Source organism: Capricornis sumatraensis, chromosome 16 (assembly GCF_032405125.1).
Source record: "Capricornis sumatraensis isolate serow.1 chromosome 16, serow.2, whole genome shotgun sequence".
In the NCBI taxonomy this organism is placed as follows: Eukaryota; Metazoa; Chordata; class Mammalia; order Artiodactyla; family Bovidae; genus Capricornis; species Capricornis sumatraensis.
In genome coordinates this window covers 82,967,477-82,983,095 of record NC_091084.1, presented here as the reverse complement: position 1 = coordinate 82,983,095, position 15,619 = coordinate 82,967,477, and the positions used below count along the sequence as shown (strand labels likewise).

At 42.5% G+C, this 15,619-nt stretch overlaps 1 protein-coding gene across 1 annotated transcript; it reads right to left on the bottom strand.

Moving 5' to 3' along the window:
* Positions 1-1,314: 1,314 nt before the first annotated feature.
* Positions 1,315-10,535, bottom strand: OOSP1 (oocyte secreted protein 1). The gene is made up of 5 exons (XM_068989405.1): positions 10,460-10,535; positions 5,328-5,509; positions 3,570-3,676; positions 2,219-2,305; positions 1,315-1,354 (listed from the first exon to the last, which is right to left on the bottom strand). Exons 1-5 carry the CDS (start codon positions 10,533-10,535, stop codon positions 1,315-1,317), a joined length of 492 nt encoding a protein of 163 aa, XP_068845506.1.
* Between the last annotated feature and the right edge of the window lie 5,084 nt (positions 10,536-15,619).

The following is a 15,619-nucleotide window of genomic DNA, read 5'->3' as shown; positions in this document are numbered from 1 at the left end:
TGGGGAAGGTGGAGGTAGGGAGTGCTGTCTTACTCACTGTAGAATGTTCAGAGGCGTCGCTGGCCAGTACCCTGTAGTCTTAAGTAACACACCACCATCACCACCACCTCTCCTTGCAAGGAAAAAAAAAAAGACTCTCCAGATTTGTCTAGCCCCCTGAAGGGAAAGATGGCCCAAAGATGAGAACTCTGAGAACTGGTCTACCAAGCCCCCCTACCCTCCCACTCAAGGGCACCGACATTAATACTGGTTTCCCTACCCAGCCTTTCCTGGAGGAGGAAATCGCAGTCCACTCCAGCCTTCTTGCCTGGAGAGTCCCGTGGACAGAGGAGCCTGGGGGCCGCAGGCCATGGGGTCACAGTCGGACACGACTGAGCGACTGAACAGCTCAGCCTTTGCGCCCCCTTGTGTCTGTTCTGCGCGCAGCAGCCAGGGCGATCCGGTAAAAAAACAAAACAAAACAAACCGAAGTCAGATCTGGTCACTCGGAGACTTTCCAGGGACTCTCCCTTCTGTTTCAAGTAAAAACCAAGGTTGTCAGGTCAGTCCTGAGAGGCTATTTGACCTACCCCTCTCCACTCCCCTTGTTCTGGGGAGGAGGGTCTCACCTCGTTTATTAGCACTTTCCCCACTCGCGGGCTCGCTGTGAACCCCCGTCTGGGAGAACCTTCCCTCCCGGCCTGCACGGCTCACTCCCTCACGCCCTTCAAGGCTTCTGCCAGCCACCTTCCAGGCAGGCATTTCCACCCAGATATTACCAATCTCTCTTCTCTGCCAGGCGTTTTTCCTAAGTAGCATTTACCCCATTCCTGGAATTTATAGAATGTGATTTTTTTAATAGTCTGTCCCCTACCAAAATGTAAATTCCATGAGAGCATGCTCATGAAATGAATAAATGATCCAGCTAGTTCTGAATCTTAGCTAAGCTTATGAATCGGCCACCAAGCAGGGAAGAATTAGTCATTTTGCCTTTAAAAACCTCTTTATAGTGAGCGTCAAAGCTTAAAATGACATAGCCCTTCAATAAGTACAGACAGGTAATAGAACACACTTTATTCATAAATAAGTCTCCATGGAGTTAAAAGCAGGGGTAGTGTCTTTTCGGGGGAAAAAAAAAAAAGATAAGAAGGTAACATGCCATTTGATTTAAAATCAAAAATCAGACTTTTGAAATAGACAATTGGGTATCATTCAGTTCCATGCCAGCTTCTCTGATTTCTTTAAAACAGCACACTAAATCTTCAGTCCTAAACAGTCAATTTCAGAAGTTGCCTTTGAACATAGATCTCATTTCTTCTCTTCTAGTAAGTTACATCATTTGGCACACAGAGAGAATATAGTATTCAGATTATTCCTGAAATAGAAGAAAATTTAAAATTAGTCCCAATATAAACATTATTTAACTATTTCAGTGAGCTTGTTATTCATCAGTAATAAAGCAGTTTATATGTGTGGGGGTGTGGATGGGAGAGAGGGTATAGATTAAAAGTGAAAGAGGAGAATTCAAGAGAAAGGAAAACATTTTACCCTTGGGACAATATCCTTAAGTGTGTAATGATTCAAGTGCAATGTGTGTTTAAGTGAACAAGGATCCTTTGGCCTCCCTAAACTACGAGGTTCAACAGAAATTTTCTAAGACTGTCCCGATACTTTCTGTTGCATAGCTCCACCTCTTATTGATAACCCCAAATCAACATGCATGTGGATTTATCTTAATATCCCTTCAGATGTGGCTCAAGGAGAAAGAACAGTACCGCCTGAAGGTATTCAGTCCTTCCTGGAAGAAGTAACCACCCAGCATTATGGCACTTCTGAGCTCACATCACCCGGGATTACCAACGCATCTAAGCCTTCACTTTGTAGGTTCAGTTTGACACTTTTTTTTTTTTTAAGATTCAGAACTTCATTGATGTTGGAATTGATGGATATTTCTTTCATCTTTGCATTTATCATGGAATTTCATATGATACTCCAGAAGAACAGCTCTTACCGAAATGGGATCCCTGGAAGTTACTGACATGTTAACAAAAGCACATGATCAGCAACACCTCCAACACACACAGCAAGGAATGCATGGACAGCCCATTCCTGAACTGGAAGCCTTTTAGGCACGAAATGCCTTAATACAAACTGGGGCCATTTCCTTGCCAACTGTATTGGCTCTTGTCTAGGACACACATGGACAAAATCGTAAAACGCCAGTTCTGAGGACCCTTACTGTGACTGCAATACATAAGCAACTTCCATGTCTTCAGAGCTGGTTTCATCATCTCCACTTTCAGTTTCATTTGACAAAGGGTACATGCTACAAAAAAAGATAAGAAATTTAAAAGGGTACATACTAAAGTAAGAGAAGAAAATATAGAAATGTCACATGAATCTAGGAGCTATTCAGACCTTACTGTTTGCAAGGCTGAACTTCAGACCAAATTCCTATGACTAGTAGATGGACTGATTTCTGCTTATTGTTCCAGAACGTCACAGGTGGTGTTTGTGGTGTTGAGTAACATGGGCTTAGAAACCAAACTCTGGGTTTACTTCCTGGTTCTACCATCTACCAGAAAATGATCTCAGGTAAATAATTTCACTCTGCCTCAACCTCCTTACCCCTAAATTGGCATAACAGGATCTATCTCATTGAGCTGTCATGAAGAACAAATCCATTTATACAAGTGTTGGAACAGTGCAGGAATATGGTGATTGATAACTGCTAGCTGTTATTTATCATCGTTATTATCTATGAGAAGAACACTGTGTAGTAAGGCTCTTCTGTCATCACTGAGAGGAAAACAACTCAGTTCAAGATTTTAACCAGAAGAAACTCACAGAAAAATTATCCAAATAAAGTCCTACCAACAATCAGAAGTTTCCCAAGACCTGATCAAAGTTGCTGTGATCTAAAATGCTTGATTATTACAGGCTTTCTTAAAAGTTGGTAAGATACCAAAAAAATTAATCTTAACCTATGGATTCTGTTCTAGTATGTTCCATCTCTCTCCCTACATCTTGAGTCCAGTATGCTGACCTTGAATCTTTAGTGAATTCATATACGATCATTCAGACTTTTCTTATTTCTTTCAGGGACCTTGAATGTGGGTTCACACTTCAAACTAGCTAGCTTTGATTAAGATCTGGTTAAGATATATCAGATTTTCAGTGACTCTGACAGTTGTATCAAAAAAAAAAATCGTCATTCTGTTTTTCAGTATTCCTGGTAATATATATAGGTTTTCCCTGGTGATTCAGATGGTAAAGAGTCCGCCTGCAAGACAGGAGACCCAGGTTCAAGCCCTGAGTCAGGAAGATCCCCTGCAGAAGGGAATGGCTACCTGTTCCAGTATTCTTGCCTGGAAAATTCCATGTACAGAGGAGCCTGGCAGGCTACTTTTTTCCCTAGAAGACAACTGAAACAACTTCTGAAATATATAGGGCCAGGAATCAACAAACTGATGTCACCAATAGGGTTGTGTCTTTTCTGCCCCCTACTTATGCCTTTTCCTCTCTCAGGGTCAGTTTCTCATCTTGGAAACTAAGATGGAGCTGGGAGCCTGGGCGGGAGCCTGGCCTACCATGCTTGCTTCGTGACGACACAGGACACGGGCATTTCAGCCATGTCTCCAGAGTTACTTGAGAGATACTTGATTTTGGTCTGAAGCAGAAGAGTCTCCTGGAAAGTCTAAAGGGACAAAGAAGGATTTTAAGCAGATGTTTGTCTCAAGAGCCTCAGGAAACTTAATAATTACTTGAATAGGAAGTTGTAGATCCTTCAAGCTCTCTAAAAGTGACCACAGTCAACATCCATTCATGGGAAACTAAGCCATCTTCTAAATGGACACAAGCATTAAAATCCGGCAGAATGCTTGTGTAGAAGAGGCAATCAGTACTCCTGAACCGAATGAAAAAAGATCTTTGTGATTCAAATTCAAGAAAGTTTGCTTATACCTCCTTCTGAGAAACACTGCTGTAAAACTGGAATACTGCTTAGTGTAGAGAGTATGAGCTTTAAGCCCATATGAATGCACTTTGGAACCTGGGAGCTGCCTCTACTCACTATAAATCCCAGGGAAATTAGTTGTTGTGTTTCTGTACAATAACAACAAAATACATGGAAAAAATAAAGGGAAAAGTCCCATTTTTTCAATAGCATCAAAAAATAAGATCCTTAGTGATAAATTTAACTAAGAAAGTAGAATATCCAGTGCTGAAAATCACAAGGCTCTGGTGAAGGAAACTGAAGGCAAAGAATGGAAAGCTATCCCATGATTGTGGATCAGAGGAATTAATATTGTTGAAATATCCATACTACCCAAATCTTTCCATAGAGTCAATACAATCCCTATCCAAACCCCAGTGACACTTTTCACAGGAAATAGCAACTACCCTGAAGTTGTATTGACTGCAGAAACCTTGAATAGTCAAAGCAATAGAGAAAAGCAAAGCTGGGGGCATCACGAGTTACACTCCATCTGGTTCAGGATGGCAGCGTAAGACGATCCTAAACGGAGTCCCTCCCACAGACACGCTGAATCTATAGCTGTATCAACAGAACTATTTCCTCTTGGGGAAAAAACCTGTCCTACAAAGCTATATTAATCAAAACATCATGGCACTGGCATAAAAATAGACACTTCTTAATAGAACATCCTGTATGCTCAACTCCACCTTACACTTTGCTTTCTGTGGAACCCAATATCTGACATTCAGCTAGACTGGAAAAATTCCATTATTTAATATTCCATCTGGGATAGGGAGCAAAATAGCAAGTAATTTTACAGCAAATTTTTGTAGGCTGCTAACATTTTTAAAATTAAGCCAAAATCCCAATCAAACTTTTTCTAGCAGTTTGTATAGTTGATCATTCATTGTGCCCAGTAAGGCCTGTCAAAGTCTCTGGTGAGCGGGATTGGGTGGGGCTGGAGAATGTGAAACATCTGCTTTGAAAAACCTTCTGATGCTTAACTACATTATTTCCTCCTTCTGATTGCACCAGGCCAAACTTTATAAACTGTAATATATCACTTTATAAACTGCCATGTCACATGATAAGCTTGTGAGATGTGGAAACTTTCTAACTTGCCATCTTCCTAACTTTTCTGTCACTAGCTGAATTTAATATCTACAAGGTTCACATTAGAGTTTGCAGTTATTACCCAATAAGAAAGTAGGTATTTATCATCTCCTTCCTTAACTTCCTCTGTCCTGAATCTGACTATTAGAGAAACCAGTCCAGCTATATTATAGATAGAAACCTAATGACTTCTGGTTTGGGGGCTATTGAAGGAACCATACAACATTCAGATTTTAGGTAAAATAGCCATTCCTCTTACTTTGGTTACGATGCCACATTTATTAGAATAGTAGAAAAATTCATAATGAGCATCTGGTGAAATGTAGGTTACAGGGCAGTCATCTCCTAAAAATGCTTCATCAGGATTCATGTACAAATTGTGAAATAGTGTGGGTTTAATCTTGGCATAGAACCAAAAGTAGCTGCAGCGTACTTTCATAGCTAAGAAGTAGAAAAGAAAAACTTTCTGTTAGTGTTGCTGTTACACATATCAGCCCAGAAAACTTTAGCACAGTTAATATAAACAAAGAGAACATCCTTCTGTTGTTCAGTCACAGAATCATGACTGATTCTTTGCAACCCCACGAGCTGCAGCAGCATTCTGCTGCTAAGCTAAAAAAAAAAGTCTTAGAGCTGAGCAATTCTGCTAAAGATGGTCTCAGCAGATTACTTCATCCTCTGAAAATACCCATACAAACATACATCCTTCAACATGAAATAAAATCTTCTGATCCAGTTCTCCAAAGTCATTGAAAAGAGCTGGCATCATAAGACTGTAACTATCAATATGTTATACCATTTCTGCTATGAAGTATAGAGCATCTTGGAGAAGGCAGTGGCACCCACTCCAGTGCTCTTGCCTGGAAAATCCCAAGGACAGAGGAGCCTGGTAGGCTGTAGTCCATGGGGTCGCTGAGCGTTGGACACAGCTCAGTGACTTCCCTTTCACTTTTCACTTTCATGCATTGGAGAAGGAAATGGCAGCCCACTCCAGTGTTCTTGCCTGGAGAATCCCAGGGACGGGGGAGCCTGGTGGGCTGCCATCTATGGGGTCATACAGAGTTGGACACGACTGAAGTGAATTAGCAGCAGCAGCATAGAGCGTCTTTGATCTCCCATGTTCAACTGAAGCTCCTCTAAGCAAGCCCTTGTTTCCACGTTTGTATGCACAGATTTGTGATGTGTAAAAGGGTGAACTAAGGGCGGATGAAGAAATAACAACTTGTCCAAAACACTAAAACCGAGCAGCTGTGCTCCTTGGAAGAAAAGTTGTGACCAACTGAGACAGCATATTGAAAAGCAGAGACATTACTTTGCTTACAAATGTCCGTCTAGTCAAGGCTATGGTTTTTCCAGTGGTCATGTATGGATGTGAGAGTTGGACTGTGAAGAAAGCTAAGTGCCGAAGAATTGATGCTTTTGAACTGTGGTGTTGGAGGAGACTCTTGAGAGTCCCTTGGCCTGCAAGGAGATCCAACCAGTCCATTCTGAAGGAGATCAGTCCTGGGTTTTCTTTGGAAGGACTGATGCTAAAGCTGAAAGTCTAATACTTTGGCCACTTCATGCGAAGGGTTGACTCATTGGAAAAGACCTTGATGCTGGGAGGGATTGGGGGCAGGAGGAGAAGGGGACGACCGAGGATGAGATGGCTGGATGGCATCACGGACTCGATGGATGTGAGTCTGAGTGAACTCCGGGAGCTGGTGATGGACAGGGAGGCCTGGCGTGCTGCGATTTATAGGGTGGCAAAGAGTCGGACACGACTGAGCAACTGAACTGACTGATGCTTCTACAGAAACTGAGTGATTGTAGTGCTTTCTCTTTTCCCTTCTAAATATAACTGGACAGTAATTTTTGTATCTGAGAAAGGGAATCATTTCCTAATATAATTTTCTATGTGGGCTAGGTTCTAGAAGAATATCACAATACCCTAAAATGACTGGATTGGGTAGGATGTGAGATATAAACAGTTAAGCTGGCTATTTATGTGGTCTTCACTAAACATAAATCTTAGTTGACTTGGAATACTAAAAGGAGCCCTCAGAGGATACTGAAAACTCACCGACCAAATGAAAATTATATAACCTGCAATCTTTTCCCTAAAAGCATGCACAGATGGCAAATAAGCACATGAAAAGATATTAGCCAACATCATTAGCCATTATTTAAATATAAATTAAAATCACAAGCAATAAATGCTGGAGAGGGTGTGGAGAAAAGGGAACCCTCTTACACTGTTGGTAACGCAAACTAATACAGCCACTATGGAGAATAGTGTGGAGATTCCTTAAAAAAATGAAAATAGAACTGCCATACAACCCAGCAATCCCACTGCTGGGCATACACACCGATAAAACCAGAATTGAAAGAGACACATGTACCCCAATGTTCATCGCAGCACTGTTTATAATAGCCAGGACATGGAAGCAACCTAGATGTCCATCAGCAGACGAATGGATAAGAAAGCTGTGGTACATACACACAATGGAGTATTACTCAGCCATTAAAAAGAATACATTTGAATCTGTTCTAATGAGGTGGATGAAACCAGAGCTGATTATACAGAGTAAAGCAAGCCAGAAAGAAAAACACCAGTACAGTATACTAATGCATATATATGGAATCTAGGAAGATGGTAACAATAACCCTGTATGCGAGACAGCAAAAGAGACACAGATGTATAGAACAGTCTTTTGGACTCTGTGGGAGAGGGCAAGGGTGGGACGATTTGGGAGAATGGCATTGAAACATGTATATTATCATATGTGAAACGATTTGCCAGTCCAGGTTCAATGCATGATACAGGATGCTCGGGGCTGGTGCACTGGGATGACCCAGAGGGATGGGATGGGGAGGGAGGTGGCAGGGGCTTTAGGATGGGGAACACGTGTACACCCATGGCAGACTCACATCAATGTATGGTAAAAACCACTACAATACTGTAAAGTAAAAGATAAATAAAATAAAGTCAGAAGAAAATATTCCTATATACCTATCAGAGTAGCTAAAATAAAAATACGACATCAAGTGTTAACAAGGCTGTGGAGAAGCTGAACCATTCAAACGTTGCTGGTGGCAATGGAAAATATTGCCACCCTGGAAATTAGCCTCTCAGTTTCTCTAAAACCTGAGCATATGACCACTGTATGACCCAGGCTTCCCCGGCAGCTCGCTGGCAAAGAATCTGCCTGCCAGTGCAGGAGACGTGGGTTTGATCCCTGGGTTGGGAAGATGAGCTGGAGGAAGAAATGGCAAGCTACTCCAGTGTTCTTGCACGGGAAACCCCAACGACAGAGGGGCCTGGCAGGCTACAGTCTGTGGGGTCACGAAAGAGCCAGGCACGACTGAGTTACTGAACAACAACAAAACCGTGCGGCCCAGAAACTGAACTCCATTTATCCCAGGAAGATGAAAATTCACGTTCACACATATAGGTGCACATGTTCATAACAGCTCTGTTCATAATGACAAAGAACTAGAAACATCCAGATGCTTTTCAGTGGGTGAATGGTTAAACGATGGTATAACCATGCCATGGGATACCACTCATCAACAAAGGAGAAGGAAGCGTTGATACACACAACAATGTAGACAGATCTCCAGGGAATTTTCTGGATGGGAAAAGCCAGTCCCTGGGACTAACATACTGTATGACTCCGTTTAGGGAGCATCTTGAGATGACGAGATTCCAGAAATGGAGAATAGGTGTCTAGTGGCCAGAGCTAAGAGGCTGAGGTGGGAGGGAAGCGAGGCGGCATGTGGAATTCAGGAGAGTAGACGTGACTGTCAACGGGCAACCTGAGGGCTCTTGGTTGGGACAGAATGTTCTGTGACTTGGCTGTAGCGATGTCAACATCCTGAAGTAATATTGCAGTCTATTTTGCAAGATGTTAGCACAGATGGAATTGAGTGAAAGGTACACTTATCTTTCTGTATCATGTCTTATACAACTGCCAAGTATTACACAGTTACATATGAACCTATTATCATCTAAAAATTTACAAGTTCAGAAAAAAATTCAGCCTGAGTTATTCTTATCTTCCCCTCAGATTGTCAAAAAGTAAGATATCTGCAAGCTCCAAGTGCTGGTGAAAATGAGAACAGCTACCATTCTGCTGGGAACACTAAACTGTCACACCACGTTAGAGAACAATGGGGCAAGAGAGAGCTGGTTTTCCGACCCGCACACCCGTGGCCTCATGATCCTGAGCGTGCAAAACAAATGGCCAAGTACAGACATTACATGTGACAGACAAACATGGACGTGTTCTACCTATCAACAGGAAAATGGAGACGATTTATGATGGATTCACTCATAGCATGCCAGAGAAGAGGAGAAACCAAGCCTACACTTATAAACCTCTAATTAGCACTGAACAACGACAGAAGCTATAGGATGAAACAGAAATAAAAGTTCTGAGTGCCTGCAAAACACAGGTTTATGGGTCCACCTATTTGAAATGAAATTATAAAGTCATAGAGAAATGCAAAATGACCAAGCTCCCATCTGGGCAGAGAGGGAAGAGAAGAGAATCAAGGGTGGCCATGGGGACTTCAACTTTACCTGAATTTTGATTCTACCAGAAATTAAAATGGAAGCAAGTGTAGCCAATTACTGTGGATTTCATAAAGCTGGAGAGTGGGTCAATGAGTATTTATGTGATTTTATTGTAGTCTTTTAAAATATTTCCTGAGTAAAGGAAAGAAAAGCGTACAATAAACACGCTATGATCCTTACAAGTACTCACACAGCAGATCTGGGTGGCCTTGTGAAACAGATAACTTGAGAACATTTACATTCCTACGGAAACTCTGAAAGGTCGACATCAGAAACTGACAAGCGAAAGTTCATGCGTGGGGCAATCATCCATCCCATTTGCTCAGGAAGGAAGCCTTTAGTGCTACAACAGGAGAAGCATAAGGAAAACAAAGACAATTGATTGTTCCACATAGGAAGGGCTGAATTCTTCCTCTCAGACACGATGGATTTATGAAGAATAATGTCAAGGACGACGGAGTCCTAGATAAGGTTTCCTTCCAGCATGTTACACTCACAGAGTCCTGAGGTGTCTCCTTATGTTCCAGGCCACCCCCACGCTCCTTACATTCAACCCACTTCAAGTATTTGAGCCCCAGGAATCTGACACGCTCTGAAAGGGGTCAGAAGAGAAGGGGAATTGAGAAAAGCAACTCTCAAGTTGGGGCAGACTCTTGAGTCTCAGAAAACATCTCAAGATCAAGCATCTAAAATAGACCTCCTTCACTATACGTATCCTCAGCTATTGCTAGGATTCAATGAGACCAAAATCATGAATAATTCAAAAGTCACATTGAAAGCTCCATCTTTAAACACTTAAAAAAAAAAAACCCTCCTCTGCAAATACGTTATACCTGACCAATCTCCAGCACAAGTCCATGTCAAAGAGAAAAGGACTAAGAGTCCTCTTAATCCCGAGGCAGGCTTCATTGGCTGAGATTGGAAATGAAATCCCACTCGAGGAACAGGAAGTTAGGAGCAGCGGATTTATATGCCAAAATGGCTAAAGACACACTCAAGTGTGAAAAATCAGCTACCAGCTCTGGGCAGCACACACGTGCCATAAATATATCATCGGTTCATTGCCTGAAACCTAACACTTTTTATTCAAATATTTTGTTCCCCTGGAACAGTGAATTTTGAAAGCCTACATTAACGCCTGTAAAACTCACTCAGAAATTGTAATGATGACTATCAAAGCATAGGAGGCAGGCCTTTTAGATATGATGGAAGATCAGTAGAAGGCTCTATTTCATTTTCTTTAGAGTCTAAATCTTCAATTATGGGGTTGTTTTTATGCACTAACGTTTACTTTATTAAAACTCCCTATGATTCTATAACATCTATCTCCATGTTTGAACACTAAAAAAACAATGACTGTAAGGGAATTCAATTATCCTGTGCACCTGAGAAGGCGAAGCCCTGAGGAATTAGGTGTGAGGATTTACAAGACTGATTTCTCCTACTCTAACCTAATTTACCAACCAACTTCTGAACAATGGTCCTCAAAACTGGCAGACATCAGGCCCACGTGTAGAGTTTACTGAAGCTCCGCACAGCTAGCTGAGCCCCATTTTACTGATTTGGTAAGACATAAGAATTTGCATTCCTAACAAGTTCTCAGATGATACTGATACTGCCCAGGGACCATACTTTGAGAATCACTGCTCTAAAGGATTTGCCTTCAGAGCACATGCTGCGTTGATGCCCATCAGCAGCGCTCCTCAAACTTTAAAGAGCGAACACATCACCTGGAGATCATGTTACAATACACACAACGATTTAGAAGGCCTGGGGCACAGCTGAAGGTCTGCGAACTCTCGGGCATTACCAGTGACGCTATTTGGTAAATGATTTTTAGCAAGGCTTGAAGATATTCTCATGGCATTCAAGTTCCTTTCTTCAAAAGAGAAGACGCAAGTGAAAATAAGAAATTCAAAATGTCGCTAAGAAAAGGAGCCTGAATGAGTATTTGTTTCAGATGCTTTCTATTTGTTTCTCTCTAGAACACCGGCTCCCCAAGTTCAGTGGTTTTTTGTTCTGTTTTGCTAGAACATGGGAAGCAGAAATTTATAGAGATTAGAAATGATTAGATAAGTGCATTTAACTGTCCTTGACATTATGTTGACTTTGTCACTGCATGCACCATCTCTGCGAAAAGTAAAGCCCACCAAATGATGAGCTCTTCAAGAGCAGGACCATCTCCCTCTATTTTCACAGCTCCAGAACTTGGCAGACCTGGTACCTGATAACACAAGTGGATGGGGAGAGAAACGAAACAGAAATATAATTCTTTACCATTTTTTCAATTTAAGAGCTTACCAAATACTTATGTTCCACTTGAGAGTATTAATAGAGACAAATATCTACAATTTTAATAATTATGCTTGTGAAATTTTATGTACAATAGGATAAAAAGCACATTAAAGCATCACCTCCTAGATATTGCCAGCCAGATCGGCAGTATAAATGAAGACGAAGGCTTGTGCACAGGTCGGCCAATGTCTCCAATTTTGACATCTGCCAATCTGCAAAAACACTGTTAGCAAATTGTTAAAGGAATATGTGCTTTAAATCTTAAAATCATCTGAATAAATCTCTAGGAGAGCAGTCATTTCCAGGTAAGGATGGAGACATTGAAACGTGGCTTCCTTGATCTCTAGATAATTTTTCTTCCTTCTGTTCTTGAGCCTCTATCTTTGGGTTTTCATGACCTTTTCTCTCTTTTTTAATTTGTAATAAATCCCTAACTACTTTCCATACCCTGAGGAAAATCTCCCTTTCTATTCTAAGCATCTTTAATGTTCATTTATTTGTTTATCTGACTTCAGATCTTAATTGCAACGCACAAGTTCTACATCAGCGTTGCACAGAGCCTTTGGTGCGGCGCACGGGCTCCAGAAAGCGCAGGCTCAGCACTTGCAGCTCGCGGGCTTAGCTGCTCCAAGGCACGTGGGCTCTTACTTCCCCGACCAGGGACCTGACCCACATCCCCCGCACTGAAGACGGAGTCTTAAGCCCTGGACCACCGGAGAAGTCCCAGAGTACTTCGGGGGAAAAAACCCACACATTTAAACTACATTTTAAGCACTTAAATAAGCACGCTAATATGGATGTCTTGGTGAGAATGTGTCTCAATTTGGGGCATGAATAGTTCAAGAGGCAGCACAGGAGATAGCGGGAAGGTGGAGCAAGGCCTTCTGCTCCTCATCTGCTGCACCGGAAGCTCTAGAAGCCCCCAGACTCACTGGAGTGACCGTGTAAACTACAGGACAGATTTAAGGGTTCCTAGCTGTCCTCAGGACGTCTCTTCACAGCCCTTTACTACTATGTACGATATTCTGAGTACCGTAAACACTGATGCATTGCTGTGGTTATTATACCCCTCTATGCTTCTGTAAGGTACTAAAGTTTGCTCCTCAGCTTTCTTTTTCAGTCTAAATATTAATAATTTTTTTACTTTTTAAAAATTAAGGTAAAATTCACAAATAATAAAAGTCACTCTTGAAAAAGTGCACAGTTGCAAGAATCTTGACAAAGGTAGACACCCCTGTTAACGCCACAGCAATCAAGATACAGAGCATCCCCGTCGCCCCAAATGTTCCCAGGCATCAGTACCTCGCTCCCGCCCGCTGGTCTCCGGGCCACAGCCAATCTCTTCCGTCTCTACGATTCGTCCTCTCCAAAATGTCATTTAAATGGAATCACATAGCTTGTACTCTTTCGTGTCTTATTTCCTTTACTTAGCATAATGCTTTTGAGATTCATTCAGTCTGGACTGTTACGGGTAACCGAAGCTTCTCATTGCAGCTGAGGAGTCTTCCGTGGAATCGCTGTGAGTTGGTGGACATTTAAGCTGCTTCCAGTTTGAGATTCTCATGAATAAAGCCATAACCGTCTCTTCATCTATTCTTGTACAGACACAGCACTTTCACTTCTCTTCGGGGGGATTGTTGTGCTACAGGTTCAGATTTCCTATCCTTCCTTACGTTCGCTGCAGCCATATTTCCTAGGAAACATTTGCTCCTCATGCCAATCACTGTGGAAGCATAGATATCAAAGTAGTGTCTCCTTTTTATTCTATCACGCTCCTTTTATGCCCGTGCCTTTTCTGCTCTTCTCTCTCCCTCCTCCAAAACCCTGTGATTAGCCTGTTTTATCAGCTGAGTTTGGCAGTACAATTTCTGGGTCTAGCGCCTGCACACTGGTGTCTGAGGCCAGGTCCCGGCTGTCTGCGGACCGAGCCACGTCCAGGGGAGGTTACGGGTTCAGGGGTCTAAGGCATCCTGCCTGCTAGCGGATGAGGCTGTGCACATTATGTATAGAATAGTATATATCTAGCATATAGAATCGGGGAAGGACCTACTGCTTAGCACATGACTGACTCTTTGGAAAAGCCCCTGACGCTGGGAAAGACTGAGGGCAGGAGGAGAAGGGGGCGACAGAGGGTGAGACGGTTGGATGGCATCACCGACTTGATGGACATGAGTTTGAGCAAGCTCCCGGAGTTGGTGATGGACAGGCTGGCGTGCTGCAGTCCTTGGGGTCACAGAGAGTCAGACACGACCGAGCGACTGAACTGGACCGACTGGGTAGCACGGGGAGCCATCCTCAATCGTCTCTAATAATTCTCAAGGGAAGAGACTCTGAGAAAGTATGCACATACATGTGTGCGTTTTACTGACTCACTTTGCTGTACACCTGAGATACACAACACGGTAAATCAACTCAACTTCAACTGGGAAAAAACTAAAGAGATGCACAATCTACTCTGATACACACCATCTGCAGCTGAAACCCGGCATTCTCGGAAATCTGACATTTAATCAGAGGCTGCCAACAGTTAAAGAAGAAGCTGGTTGCTCTGTGGGACTCACTAGGAAGTCTTCCATGTCAGATACAACTTAAAAATCCATGTTTAGCTCCTTGGAATGTACTGCAGGACAGTTAAAAACGTCTATCTGCAGACACCTGATAGAAGACAGAAATTCTGAATGGAAGTTATCCATATGCCATGAGAAGCTTCTGCATATTTAAACCAAGAAGCTGATGCCATATAAGTGTTCTTTGAAACGCTCGTCGTGTCTGTCGACTCTCAATTTTTCCATTAAAGGGTCCAGGAAGTTCTTTTTGCCTTTACATACTGTTCATGGGGTATTCACAGCAAGAATACTGGAGAGGTCTGCCAGTCACTCCTCCAGGGGACCCTGTTTTGTCAGAACTGTCCACTAATGCCCATCCATCCTGGGTGGCCATACATGGCATGGCTCACAGCTTCACTGAGTTACGTAAGCCCCTTTAGAGGGCTGTGATCCATGAAGGGGATGGATCTTTACTGCAGCTTCTTCTTGCAAAATTCAGCCTTAAGATGAAGAAATTAGGGAAAACCACTGGGCCATTCCGGTATGACCTAAATCAAGTCCCTTATGATTATACAGTAGAGGTGATGAATAGATTCAAGAAATTAGACTTGGTAGAGAGAGTGCCTGAAGAACTATGGACAGAGGTCTGTAACATTGTACAAGAAGCAGTAACCAAAACCATCCCAAAGAAAAAGAAATGCAAGAAGGCAAAGTGGTTGTCTGAGGAGGCTTTAAAAGTAGCTGAAGAAAGAGATGTGAAAAGCAAGGGAGAAAGGGAAAGATATATCCATCCAAATGCAGAGTTTCGGAGAACAGCCTTCTTCTGTGAACAATGCAGAGTGGAAGGAAACAAGGGAATGGAAAAGACTAGAGAGCTCTTCAAGGAAACTGGAGAGATCGAGGGAACATTTCATGCAAGACTGGGCACAGTAAAGGGCAGACACAGAAGGGCCTAACAGAAGCAGAAGGGATAAAGAAGAGGTGGCGAGAATACACAGAAAAATTGTACCAAAAATGTCCTAACGATCGGGAGACCCATGATGGTGTGGTCACTCATGTAGAGCCAGGCATCGTGGAATGTGAAGTCAAGTGGGCCTTAGGAAGCATCACTACGTACAAAGCTAGTGGAGGTGATGGAACTCCAGCTGAGCT

Bases quoted from the DNA above. Each gene is read 5' to 3' on its own strand.
- OOSP1 (XM_068989405.1), bottom strand. From the start codon at position 10,535: ATGAAGCCTGCCTCGGGATTAAGAGGACTCTTAGTCCTTTTCTCTTTG. The intron at 5,510-10,459 runs GTATAACGTATT...TCTACTTCTTAG, and splicing joins TTGTGCTGGAGATTGGTCAG to CTATGAAAGTACGCTGCAGC. The intron at 3,677-5,327 runs GTAAGAGGAATG...TTGTCCCTTTAG, and splicing joins AATGTGGCATCGTAACCAAA to ACTTTCCAGGAGACTCTTCT.